The 14,216-nt window shown below is 35.6% G+C and overlaps 2 protein-coding genes and 1 pseudogene across 2 annotated transcripts; all 3 read right to left on the bottom strand.

Moving 5' to 3' along the window:
• Positions 1-3,810: 3,810 nt before the first annotated feature.
• On the bottom strand, positions 3,811-7,581 carry LOC105961276 (LEAF RUST 10 DISEASE-RESISTANCE LOCUS RECEPTOR-LIKE PROTEIN KINASE-like 2.2). The gene is made up of 2 exons (XM_088826819.1): positions 6,719-7,581; positions 3,811-4,981 (listed from the first exon to the last, which is right to left on the bottom strand). The coding sequence occupies exons 1-2, from the start codon at positions 7,371-7,373 to the stop codon at positions 3,849-3,851; spliced, it is 1,788 nt and encodes a 595-aa protein (XP_088682945.1). The 5' UTR covers positions 7,374-7,581; the 3' UTR covers positions 3,811-3,848.
• Positions 7,582-8,459: 878 nt separating this feature from the next.
• LOC148766215 (PR5-like receptor kinase pseudogene) lies at positions 8,460-10,010 on the bottom strand (annotated as a pseudogene).
• LOC148766214 (LEAF RUST 10 DISEASE-RESISTANCE LOCUS RECEPTOR-LIKE PROTEIN KINASE-like 1.3) lies at positions 9,863-13,064 on the bottom strand. Its single transcript, XM_088826817.1, has 2 exons — positions 12,052-13,064; positions 9,863-9,939 (listed from the first exon to the last, which is right to left on the bottom strand). Exons 1-2 carry the CDS (start codon positions 12,959-12,961, stop codon positions 9,863-9,865), a joined length of 987 nt encoding a protein of 328 aa, XP_088682943.1. The 5' UTR covers positions 12,962-13,064.
• Between the last annotated feature and the right edge of the window lie 1,152 nt (positions 13,065-14,216).

The following is a 14,216-nucleotide window of genomic DNA, read 5'->3' as shown; positions in this document are numbered from 1 at the left end:
GCTAAAGTGGTTTTCTCTAATTATTTTTGGGAGGAGTGTTTTCTTAACTACATAATTAGATGGTTCTTGCTAATTTTCCCTATGACAATAACAACTATAATAATATGTAGGCAAAAATGCACTTTGCCCCTTTAAAAAACTCACAATTCGCACTTTCTCCCCTAAGAAATCGAAAAAGAGACTCTCCCCCTTCCAAATTGTGTCCGAGTTGCACTTTGCCCCAAAATTCGAATTTCCGGTATATATTTCACCGGATTTCAAACATCTCCGTCCACTTAAGGGGTATATGCGTTATTTTAAGGCATATATGTTTTTATTTTAAAATTTTCACCTGATTTTAAATTCCTCCATCTAAGTCATAAGGACTGAATTGCAATTTTAGAATTTTCTTAAAAACCCTAATCCCCTTCTTTCTTCCCACCACCACACCACCACCACCTCTACTACCGCTCTTCATCATTATAAAAAGTCACCATCATCTCCATGGCAGAAGAACCACCAACTAATGCATGCTCTCACCATTTTCAAGTTCTTCATAACACTAGTTTTCTTCGGCACAACCATAACCCTCATGACGCTCACCTCATTGGTGCTCAATTTTTGTATTCTCATTAATAATTTTTGTAGCTCGATGTTGAATGACCACCTCAAACAAAAGTTTCAGCTATTAGTTAAATGTATCATTTAATACTAATATCTCCAATACTTAATTGACGTCGCTCCCACCTTCTGCGTCACCAAAATCGACCAATTCTGCGACGATGCCAATCATACATAAATCACTCCAATTTTTTCGGCCACCTAAAATCCTATGTGCTATATTGGACGATGGATTGTTGGAATTTAATGTTAGTTGGTTATGGGCGACATAGTATCTAGATTTGGGTTATGTTCTTCGTGGTGGTGTAGCAGTTGCGGTGTGGTAGTGGCTCCTGGTGGCGGAATATGAGGTGGACACAAAGTTGTTTGGTGGTAGGTGTTGGTGGGGAGGTGCGACGGGAAGAAGATTACTAATCTTCTTTGGGTTAATAGCATTTCGCCACCTGAACTTTGCCCGTTTTTGCACTTTGCCACCTTAACTAGAAAAATTTGCAAGGACACACCCAAACTTACATTTTTGATGCACATAACCACTTACGGGGAATTTCCCAGCGAATCTTCTCATTTTTCGGCGCACACGCGATGCACATGCTTAATGGAAGGATTTTTTGGTAATTTCAACTCAAAAATTTTGTGGGGCCTATTTTTTTTTCTTTCTTCTCCTTCTTCTCTCTCTCTTTCTCACACTCCCACGCACATACAGTGATACAGACATTTCCAATCATCATCTTCTTCTCTTTCGCTCTCTTTTTGTACTTTTCTCAAGAATCAATCTTCGTCCGTCGCCGTCGCCGTCACCGTCGCTGCGACCTCGTTGAAAATGATGGGGATGAACCGCAGCTCATCGGAGTGGGCATTCCAGCGGTTCCTGTAGAAGGCCGCCTCCCCCGATCACAATATCACCACCGTACAACGCAACAGCGACGGCGGCAGTGGGGCCACCCCCGAATATTTCTGTAGATTTTGAGGAGTATCAGGCCTTCTTCCTTAAAAGCCGCCTCAAGTTGGCCTGATCGTTTGTCCCGGGTACAAGATTTTTTTCTTATCCAATTTTATTTTTTAAGGAAATAGAGAAAATAGTGGAATTCCATCTTTGATGATGCTGGGCTGATAATTTGTAGTTTTGTACCATATGCTTTATGTTGTGTACCTTATGGTTCTTTCCACATGTTTAATTTCCATCTTCTATATAATTTATGATATTTACTACAATATGAGTTCTCTATGAGGAGTTTCTTTTGGTAAAAGATTGATTCTTGAAAAAAAGCACAAAGAAAGAAGAGAAGAAGACGATGGTGATGCGGGAAGAATGTATGTATGTGTGTGGGTGTGCGAGAGAGAGAAGGAGAAGAAAGAGTAAAAAGAGGGCCCACAAATTTTTTGAGATGAAATGACCAAAAAACCCTTCCATTAAGCATGTGCATCGCGTGTGTGCCGGAAAATGAGAAGATTCTTCGGAATATTCCGCTTAGGTGGTTATGTGCGTAAAAAAAGTGAATTTGGGTGTGCCCTTGCAACTTTTTTTAGTCAAGATGGCAAAGTGCAAAAACGGACAAAATCCAAGTGACAACATGCTATTAACCCATTTTTTTTTCCCCAGTTAATTTGATTTTATATTTTTGTGTTTTGTTGCTTTAAATTGCAAGACTATTAAAACTTTATTAAACAATAATGAAAATATTTGTTACATGAATAACAAATACGAAAATATTTTTGGAATTATGCAAAGTTGAATATATTGCATTAAAAACTCGGTCAAAATGCACTTCAGCTCGTACACATTTCTGATTTTCGCACTTTCCCCCTTAAAAATTCAAAACCTGGATAATCCCCCTTCTAAATATTATTTTTGTGGGCATTGTGCAACAAAAATAACATTTTAGAAAAGTAATGTGCAAAAAGATAATGTTTTTAATGGGTAACGTGCAACAAAAATAACATATAATAAGGGCAATGTGCAACAAAAATACTCAAATGCCGATGATTAATCTATCGAAATTTTGCTATCAGGGCAATGTGCAACAAGAATAACATTTTGAAGGGGCACTTTCACTTTTTAGAATTTTGAGGGGGTAAAGTGCGAAAGTTAGACATTTTTAGTGGGTCATGTGCAATTTGCCCTAAAAACTATAATTTGTAAATGAAAAAGTTTAAACAGTCAAATAAAAACTTTGAGGGAAAAAAACATTTTGCACCCATCAAAAATTTCAAATGGGTGGAAAGAATGATTTGACGCATATACCCCTAAATGGATGGAGAAATTTGATTTCCAGTAAAAAATACACCGGAATTAATTTTGGGGCAAAGTGCTAATGGGAAACAATTTTGAAAGGGGGGAAGTCTCTTTTTCGGTTTCTTAGGGGGGAAAGCGCGAATTGTAAGTTTTTTAATGGGGTGCAGTGCATTTTGCCCTAAAATGAATTAGTGATATCGGTAATATCAACATTTATACAAATTTAATAATACTAACTCATTCTGAAAAATATCATATTAATTTAATTGTCATAATATGAAATTGATAATTAAATAAATGAAACAAATAAGAATTAGAGAAAATAGGCTGAAAAATAGGAGATAAAAATAACAGTAAGTTAATAACAATTAAAAAGATATTGATGTAGTGAATTAGGATTGTGCTAGCCGAAATTTGAAAGTAATTAGAAAAAAAAGGGCTGCAAAATAGGAGAATATATATAGTTATTTATAAAGTTTTTATTTACAAATATACCATTAGAGTTACTTAGGTTGCCCTAACGTTTATTTCTTTTATATATAAAGATAATTATCTGGAAAAAGAATCGGAACTTCAAAATATTATTTTGGGAAATTAAAATTGGATTGAAAATTTGATCCTAATATTTTTCAATTACAATCTAAAAAGAATTGGAAAAACTGATAATCAAAATTTTGGAATTCAGAAATGAAAAATGTTATTCCAAAGCAGAAAATTTTTGGATCATCATCAACTAAATAAAAATACCGTTCTAATTTTCATCTCGAACAAATAGTGTAATCTTACTCAATCCAACATTCACGTCATCATTCTCAATAAAGGTCTTCAATGACTATAATACCCCGAATCATTGGATACAAATATTTTCCACAGATTACATGATTTGCGTCGAAAATATCATGATATGGATGAAACAAAGTATTATTGAATTCTTTCCTTACATATATATAAGCTCAAACATAGTAGTCAATATGTGAATTTCTCGAAACAACACAATGAATTATCATATATCTATCTATATAGGACCATCAACTGAATGTTCCAGCTCAACGTATGTTGATAACGACGACGAAAATCCATTGCCTGATAGTGTAGGAGAAAAGAGGAACGGCTTTGGTGGAGTTCGTATCGATTGAATACTTCCTTCCAACATTTCAATAACCTTAGACATTTGTGGCCTATCTGATGGAACTGTCTGAATGCACCAGAATCCGATCAAAAACATTTTCCTTGCTATTTCTTCTTTATCATCGATCATGAGATTATCATTTAATTTCATGGTAACACCAAGTACCACTTGCTCGTACATTTTGTCAGGAAAATAATTCAAACTCGACTGACCAGTTGTCTCTACTTCGTCAAATTTTCTGGCTCCAGCCATTTCAAGAATCATCATTCCGTAGCTATAGACGTCTGCTTTATTAGAAGCTCCTCCAAAATTTCTAGAGAAAATTTCTGGAGCGATGTACCCGATTGTGCCTCTTGCTCCAATCATTGAGATTATACTCTGCTTCTTCTTGCACAGTTTAGCAAGCCCAAAATCCGATATTTTCGGACATAAATCTTCGTCTAAAAGAATGTTCTGAGGCTTTATGTCGAAATGAACAATCTTAGTGTTGCAGCCTGTGTGCAGATATTCCAAACCTTTTGCAACTCCAATTGCAATCTTGTACAATGTTTCCAAATCAAGAGGACACTCTTTATTGCTAATGAATTTGTCTAATGATTTATTGTGCATAAATTCATATACTAAAGCCCTCTTGTTTTTATTGAAGCAAAATCCCAAGAGATTGACAATATTGACATGGGAAGTTCTACTGATGCTAGCAACTTCATTAATGAATTCTTCCCCGTTACTATCTGTCTCGATCAAAACCTTAACAGCAACGAGGGATCCATCGGGTAAAACACCTTTGTAGACACTACCAAATCCTCCTCGACCAAGTTTATCATTAAATGATTTGGTCATTTTCTTGATTTCAGAATATTTGTATCTCTTTAGACCGAGCGAACCATGCTGAAGTAAAAGTTCTTCTATATATTTGTTGCTTACCTTCTTAGGGCTTGTTTGCGATGATCGTCTTTTCCGGTACCAGGCAACTACCATAATGACCAATATAGTGAAAGCAGCTACACCAAGTGCAACACCTAGTCATATAGACATGGCATATATGAGTTGTGAGGCAAGTTATATCAGATTCATTATTGAATATCTATGAAGGATCAAAGATTATAGGGCAAATTACGACCACCCCTGAGGTATGGCCTGATAACGAAAAAACCCCTCTTGTTTGGGTAGTTAAAGCCACCCCTCATTTGAAATATTATTACATAAAATTTATGTAATTCGATTATTTACCCAACCAAATCGTATATTCAGTTCGGTAAACGGTATGAAATGTTGGGGTACCGAAATTTCGGTTCGATTTTACTGATTTAACATCCCTAAATTTACCGTTGGAAGAGTTTTTTTGTAAGATAATACATTGTCGAGGGGGCTGGCTGTAATTATCCAAACAGGAAGGGATTTTCGTAATTTGACCATAAATCAAGGAGTGGCCGTAATTTACCCAAGATTTTATCTGTTTAGCTTAGCTTGTAAGATCAAACTTTTGTTTTACTATTTCTTATAATAATTCTGTTAGTGACATTAGTAATTAATTAAGTGACAGGAAAAAGTCATTAGTGACGACAGAAAGAAAATTGTCACTTAATATATGCATTTAGTAACAACTTTTGACATTATTAGAATTGGGGCGTCACTAATACTATTTTTTCTTGTGGTGAATACGAAAATTGTATCATGAGATGGTGATTTCATTCCGGGGAGAAATAGAAACCCTAATTTGAATTTCTAAGACTTCTCCATGATTACAATAAGAAAGAGAATAGGACTTTTGAGTGAAAAGATGAAATGACAGTTATACCTAGCTCAAACCAACAAAAAGTCATTGGAATCTCAATTTTGGGGCAATGTGCAACAAACTTTATATTAAGATATCTATACACGTTAAGAGTCAACGACCCATTAATATGTCTTCGATCGTGACATAAGTTATCAACCTAAGCATCGATGATATTAGCGGAACCAAGATTTGAAGTCCCGGAGGCCGAATGTATTAAAAAAAATCTGAGTGAGGGCCATTAATACTATGGTAAACAATTACTTTTTAATATTCTTATATAAATTAAAAGAGATTTGAGAAATATTGGAGTCATAACCGCTACATGCTGACTCCACCACTGGCTCCACTACGACTGACCAATGATGGACTAATTTCAAAACCTTTGGCCTATGGTGTGGAATGATCTTTTACTCTCTTTTTTTTATTAATGCAAATGATATTTTTTACGAAAAAAATTAGACAAAAAACTATGTGCATTACAAAAAAATACAATTTCCCCTTTTCATAAATCAAAATTCTTTCATCTAGTGACTGTACAAATAATGATTATATTGAATAACTAAGTTGAATACATATAAACTATAATCACAATCAATTCAATGAGCTGAACTAAACTAATTGTTCACAAAATAAAATTAGACACCACAGTGAGATGTTGATCAGTTTAGAACATAGTTCAATTATTTAGTTAATTATAGCTAATTTTCCCAACCAAACCGGGCCTAAGTGTTTTAATTAACTATTACAAAATCCTCAGATCCGCCAGCCTTGGATCTTACCAAAAAACCTAGAAAACATTCCAGGGCCAGAATTTTCAAATACTTCTAATCAAGAAATGATATTGATTGCATTTATCCGGTGGCACAAAATAATTAATTATAAAGAAGTTAAATCTGCAAGACTTTAATTTAACTTTAAGCGGAAACCCTAATAACATAATATTTTATAACAAAAATAGTATAAATATATATATACGTACCGATATATACTGTTGACTTAGCATGTGCGGTCCCAGGTGTCTCGGGTGAAGGCCTGGGTGGTAAGGGCACAGGTGAGGGTCTGGGTGGTAAGGGCACAGGTGAGGGCTCAGGTGAGGGCACATGAGGTGAGGGCACAGGTGAGGGCACATTAAAAGTAGACACGTGGCAAATGTCAGAAGCATAGGGTGGGCCAGGGCCAGGGCAATAGCAAGCTGTCTGATTCTTGTCAAGATCATACCCACACCGCCCCTTGATGGCAGAGCAATTACTGCACTTTTGGCTACCATTAACCTTCCACCTTATCTGAAAACCCTGTCGGAGGATTTGAACCAATCTCGTGGTATCCGTAAATCTAGAGCCGGGATAAGGAACTACCACACTATCGTTACAAATTAATCCAGGCCCATGATCTCCAAGGAGAATATAAACAAACTCAAAATTGCGACACACAACAATATCAGTTGAGTTATAAGGGGAAATAGATTCGCATCCGTACAGGAGCGTAATATTTGTGTAAACCGCCGCATAGTCGAAGATGGAGTAATCCAAGGTGGTGTTCTGCATTTCCGTGGGGCAGGATTCGTCCATTACGTCCTCCCTGGCAATAGTCATTGTCTGCGTGGTTTGTGCTATTTCCAGGACACGGTACTTCATGCTCGTGATTTCGATGTTGGTTATGTTTTTCTGGCGGTTGCATGTCAGGACAAAATTGGGATGGCCGCAGTATGGAGGATCGGAAATTTCCCGGAATGGGTACGTGATTCCGGTGATGTTTTTGCCGCAGCTGAATGTTTTGCCGCACGTCTGGTAATATTGGTCGTCGGAGATTGCACTTGAGATGTATGGGGATTGGATTATAATCAAGAATATGAGATGGAGGAATGAAAACCAGGGCATCTTTCTTTGGCTATTCTTTCTTTTAAGAGAAAAAGGAAAACGCGAGGATCGGAGAAACAATGTAGTTCGTTCGTCGATTGGTTGTATAGAAGATTATGTAAGGATGTCATTGACTATTGACTAGGTGGTACGGTAGAGTTGAGGGGAACCTTGATGAAGATAATATATAGAATATAGTTTACTTTGCTAAATGATTAATTATGGAAGTTGACAAATGTTATTCAGAAAGCGACAGAAAATCATGAAAAAGAGTTGGAGAAACTTTCCTTAGAAATTGTCCATGTGACCGTGCACTACGTGGATGAGGTATAAAGAAGGTACAAAATAATATTCACTCTATTTTGTTTTTTTTATTTGTACGGAATCGGGAAAATTACATTTTATGTCCCTAAACTCTACCACTAAAACGATTTATGTTATCTCAAAGCCGAAATTTTTGAAGGGTGAGCGTATATGTTTCAATTACAATCTAAAAAGTATTGGAAAAACTGATAATCGGAATTTCAAAATTCATAAATGAAAAATGTTATCCCAAAGCCGATTTTTTTTTTATCACAATCGACGTAAATAAAAAATACCGTTCTAATTTTCATCTCGAACAAATAGTGTCTTACTAAATTCAACAATCCCGTCATCATTCTCAATAAAGGTCTTCATTGACTATATTACCCTGAACCATTGGATAAAAATATTTTCCACAGATTACATGATTTGCGTCGAAAATATCATGATATGGATGAAACAAAGTATTATTGAATCCTTTCCTTTCATATATATAAACTCAAATATAGTAGTCAATATGTGATTTTCTCGAAACAACACAATGAATTATCATATATCTATCTATATAGGCCCATCAACTGAATGTTCCAGCTCAACGTATGTTGATAACGACGACGAAAATCCATTGCCTGATAGCGTAGGAGAAAAGAGGAATGGCTTTGGTGGAGTTCGTATGGATTGAATACTTCCTTCTAACATTTCAATAACCTTAGACATTTGTGGCCTATCTGATGGAACTGTCTGAATGCACCAAAATCCGATCAAAAACATTTTCCTTGCTATTTCTTCTTTATCATCAATCACATGATTATCATTTAATTTCATGGTAACGTCAAGTACCACTTGCTCGTAAATTTTGTCAGGAAAATAATTCAAACTCGATTGACCAGTTGTCTCTACTTCGTCAAATTTTCTCGCTCCAGCCATTTCAAGAATCATCATTCCGTAGCTATAGACGTCTGATTTATGAGAAGCTCCTCCAAAATTTCTGGAGAATATTTCTGGAGCAATGTACCCGATTGTGCCTCTTGCTCCAATCATTGATATTATACTCTGCTTCTTCTTGCACAGTTTAGCGAGCCCAAAATCCGATATTTTCGGACATAAATCTTCGTCTAAAAGAATGTTCTGAGGCTTAATGTCGAAATGAACAATCCTACTGTTACAGCCTGTGTGCAGATATTCCAAACCTTTTGCCACTCCAATTGCAATCTTGTACAATGTTTCCAAATCAATAGAACACTCTTTACTGCTGATGAATTTGTCTAATGATTTATTGGGCATAAATTCGTATACTAAAGCCCTCTTGTTTTTATCAAAGCAAAATCCCAAGAGATTGACAATATTGACATGGGAAGTTCTGCTAATGCTAGCAACTTCATTTATGAATTCTTCTCCATTGCTATCGGTCTCGATCAAAACCTTGACAGCAACAAGGGAGCCATCGGGTAAAACACCTTTGTAGACACTACCAAATCCTCCTCGACCAAGTTTATCATTGAATGATTTGGTCATTTTCTTGATTTCAGAATATTTGTATCTCTTTAGAGCGAGCGAACCATGCTGGAGTAGAAGATTTTCTATATCTTGGTTGCTTACCTGGCTAGGGCTTGTCTGCGAACGTCTTGTCTGCGAACGCCATCTTTTCAGGTACCAGACGACTATGATAATGATCAATATAGTGAAGGCAACTACACCAACTACAACACCTGGTGATATAGACATGGTATATGAGTTATGAGTCGAGTCATCTAATGATCTAAAGTTTCTTCAATTTTGGTGGGGATAATTACAGTTTACGTTCCTATACTTTACCACTAAAATGATTTTGTCCCCGAAATGTCACGCCCACAAAATTACTCCATAAACTCACCACTTTTAAACGCTTTTGGTTCGACCGTCAAGTTTCATGGTTAAGTTGGACGGATTTCTCACGTGCGGCGCACGTGGCGTCCATTTGGATGTTAGTTGTCCAGGGATAAGATCCAGTGTCTGCTTGGCCGATGAAACGTGATGTGGAGCGACACGTCAATCTGCTCCCCTATTTATATTTTAAAATTCTCAATTCTCCATATCCCCAATGAACCCGTAAATCCAACCTCTAAATTCCCTTTTCGAATCCTTCAATTGAGGTGAAATTCGGAAATAGCATAACTGTCTATGCAAGTTTTTGAATGTCTGAGGAGGGAGCAGTGTGTGGTGGACTGGGTGTTGTCCAGCCGGACAACTAACAACCAAATGGACTTCACGTGCGGTGGACGTGACAAATCCGTCCAACTTAACCATGAAACTTGACGGTCGAACCAAAATCATACAAAAGTGGTGAGTTTAGGGACTAATTTCGTGGGCATGACATTTTGGGAACCAAAATTGTTTTAGTGGTAATGTGTAGGGATGAAAACTGTAATTATCCTATTTTGGTGAGACAAATCGTCCATCGACGATCATGTTAATCACTTATCATTAAAAATAAAATATCTATATATGTTAAGAGAGCGAATCACTAATTAACCTAAGTACCAATGAAAAATAATAAAGTTTTTTTCTTTTTGCAAAAGTCTTACTTCTCATAAACAAAAAATAATATTATTCATGAGTATTGAGATATTAACGGGCGGATAAAAATAAATAAACTGTTCTTGTTTATTCATAAGAAAAATTGATAGCCTTTTCTAATTACGAAAAAATCAGACAAAAAATTATGTATTAAAAAAACAAAATACAATTTCACTTTTTCATAAATCTAAATTCTTTCATTACACAAATAAAGATTATATATTTATATTCAATAACTAAGGGTGAACACATATAATCACAAATTCACAATCAATTCAATGAGCTAAACGAAACCGATTATTCACTAAAGAAAATTGGACACCAGCTGCATGCAGTTGCAGCTGCAGTGAGAGATTGAGTTAAGAACCCAAACACCGAGGCATTTTTCTTTTATTGGATAACAATTGTATTTAATTTTTGTAAAGTTCTTGCCATTTTAAATGTCTTACGTTTTAAAATTTGATGCATTACATATAGGGAAAATATAGTTTTTGTCCCTCAAGTTTACACCGATTTCACATTTGGTCCCTTATGTTTAAAAAATTCAACATTTTTAGTCATCTTCGACAAGTTTACATAATGAAGCGCGTGCCCATCACTTCCTTAACTAACGGACTAACGGTAAATTAATGGAAAATGACCAAAAATATTAAATTATTGGAACATGAGAGACAAAATGTGTTTTTTTGTGAACATGAGACCAAATGTGAAATCGATGCAAATTTGAGAGATGAAAACTTTAATTTCCACAATATATATATATATATATTAAAAAAAATATTCTTTTTAGGTATTTTGGCATTATAGTTTTTGAATATTACTTTTGGCCCCCTAAAGTTTTAGTAAATATGTGTCTTAACCCTTAATTTTTTTTTATTTTTTCTCCACAATCATATATATATTATACTTGTATATATCATATTTAATATAAAAAATATTTAATAAAATGGTTAAACTTTTTTTTATTTTAAATAATATTTATGAATATTTACTTATTTTTGATTTTTTTTATCAATGTCTCTTGAGAAGATAATATGAGACGATGCCATTAATCTCCAAAATATTTAAGTGCAATACATTAAGATTTTTTGCCATGCTTAAAATATGATAAAACTATAATATATATGCTATTTTAATTAAAAATTATCGATATAAACTTATTTTTGCTATGTCTTGTGAACCTTTTTTTTTTTGGGGCGCTGCCCCGAACCCCGAAATTTTAGTTACCCCCTACATTTTGATCCTGGTTCCGCCCATATATATATATATATATATATATATATATATATATATATATATATATATATATATATATATATATATATATATATATATATATATATATATATATATATATATATATATATATATATATATATATATAACTTAGAACATATGAAGATAAAGTGAATATAAGATAAGTTGGTGGATTATAAATTTGAAAGATATTTATGATATTTTATATATATTTGGTGGTGAATTGAGATAACTTGCAGGTGGAAATATTACCACCACTCATAATTAATCGTAAGGAAATAAAATCTTGAAACAATACATATATATACATATATATATATATAAATATGTATATACGTACCGATAGATACTGGTGCCTTAGAATGTGAGGTCTCAGGTGAAGACGGCCCAGGTAAGGTCTCAGGTGGCAAGTTCTCCGGTGAAGACGGCCCAGGTAAAGGCACAGGTGAGGGCAGAGGTTGGGTCACATTAATATTAGACACGAGGCAAGTATCATTAACAAATGGTGGGCCAGAGCAATAGCAAGCTGTCTGATTCTTGGCAAGATCATACCCACACCGCCCCTTTGACGCGGTGCAGCCACTGCACTTTTGGCTACCATTAATCTTCCACCTTATCGGGAAACCCCGTCGGAGGGTTTGAACGAGTTCCGTGGCATTCGGAAATTCAGATCCAGGAGTCGGAACAGTAACACTGTCGTTGCAAATTCTTCCAGGGCCGCGATTTCCAGGCACGACATACGCACTGTTGCCATTCCCACAAGAAAAAGGATCGGCACTGGATATATTATTGGAAATATTTGTTAAAATCCAGCCGGGTATGCACTCGTACAAGAAAGTAATATTCGTGTAAGCAGTGGCGAACTCGAAGACGGAGTAGTCCAGGGTTGTGTTCTTCATTTCCGTGGGGCAGTTTTCCTCCATCACGTCCTCCCTGGCAATAGTCATTGTCTGTGTGGGTTGTGCTATTTCCAGGACACGGTATTTCATGCCCGATATTTCGATGTTGGTTGTATTTTTCCGAGTATTGCAATCAAGGATTAAATTGGGGTGGCCGCAGTGTTCGGGATCGGAGAATCCCCTGAAAGGGTATCCGATTCCGGTGATGTTTTTGCCGCAGCTGAATGTTTTGCCGCACGTCTGGTAATATTGGTCGTCGGAGATTGCACTTGAGATGTACGGGGATTGGATTATAATCAAGAATATGAGATGGAGGAACGAAAACCAGGGCATCTTTCTTTGGCTATTCATTTTTTTAAGAGAAAAAGGAAAACGCGAGGATCGAAGAAACAATGTATTAGTTGGTTTGTCGATTGGTTGTATAGAAGATTATGTAAGGATGTAATTGACTATTGACTAGGTGGTACGGTAGAGTTGAGGGGAACCTTGATGAAGATAATATATAGAATATAGTTTACTTTGCTAAATGATTAATTATGGAAGTTAACAAATGATATCAAGAAAGCGACAGAAAATAAATTAATAGAGTTGGAGAAACTTTCTTTAGAAATTGTCCATGTGACCGTACACTACGTGGATGAGGTATAAAAAAGGTACAAAATAATATTCCCTCTATTTTGTTTTTTTATTTGTACGGAATCGGGAAAATTACATTTTATGTCCCTAAACTTTACCACTAAAACGATTTATGTCCTCAAATATTTCAATCCACGAAATATGTCATCGAATTTGCCACTTTTGATCAATTTATTTTATGCCGTTACATCATCAGCCAACTTGGACGATGTACGTGTGGCTGACGTGACGCTATCTCGCCGTTAAATGTGACGTGAAATAACACACGGGATTGAAATGCCCTTGTTAATTAACGCTGTTAAGTTATTCGAGTGGATTTCATGCAAGATTTCTTCAATACATGGAAAATTATGCAAAACTAATTATGTTCATTAATCAGAAATTTTTAGGATCAAAAACAAAAATTGCACACAATGTGATTTAAGTCGATGCAATCAATGTAACAAATCCCATCCTCATTCTCAATCGAGGTCTTTATTGACTATATTACCCTGGACCGTTACGTTGGATACAACTAAAATATTTTTCTACTATTTACGCGATTTGCGTAGAAATGATCCTGATATCAGTCGAACATGGTATTATTGAATTCTTCTCTTACATGCATACAAACTCGAACAAAGTAGTCTATTATATCTACATCGGACTATCAACTGAATGGATGGATCGGATGTTCGGAACCAATGGTGATCCGGTTGAAGATAAGGCAAGAAGCTAAGATGTAGTCTTCTGCTTTAATTTGTTCTTAATTAGCTTCTTAATTAATGCTTTCTTTCGAGGTGTTGACCTTTGCCACCTGAGAATGGACATAGGGTAAATAGCAATTTGCTTGCACTTTGGCGCCTTAATAAAAAAAAAAGTTGAACGGTGCCCCTTGAACAGTTCATGAGGCACCTCGCAACTTTTTTTTTTCTATCAAATTATTTTCTCCTGTTTCGGCGCCGTTTCGACTGCGTCGCAGTCGCTCCGT

Source organism: Erythranthe guttata, chromosome 12 (genome assembly GCF_056151865.1).
Source record: "Erythranthe guttata isolate IM_541 chromosome 12, IM_541, whole genome shotgun sequence".
NCBI lineage: Eukaryota > Viridiplantae > Streptophyta > Magnoliopsida > Lamiales > Phrymaceae > Erythranthe > Erythranthe guttata.
This window is presented reverse-complemented; position numbering and strand designations above follow the sequence as displayed.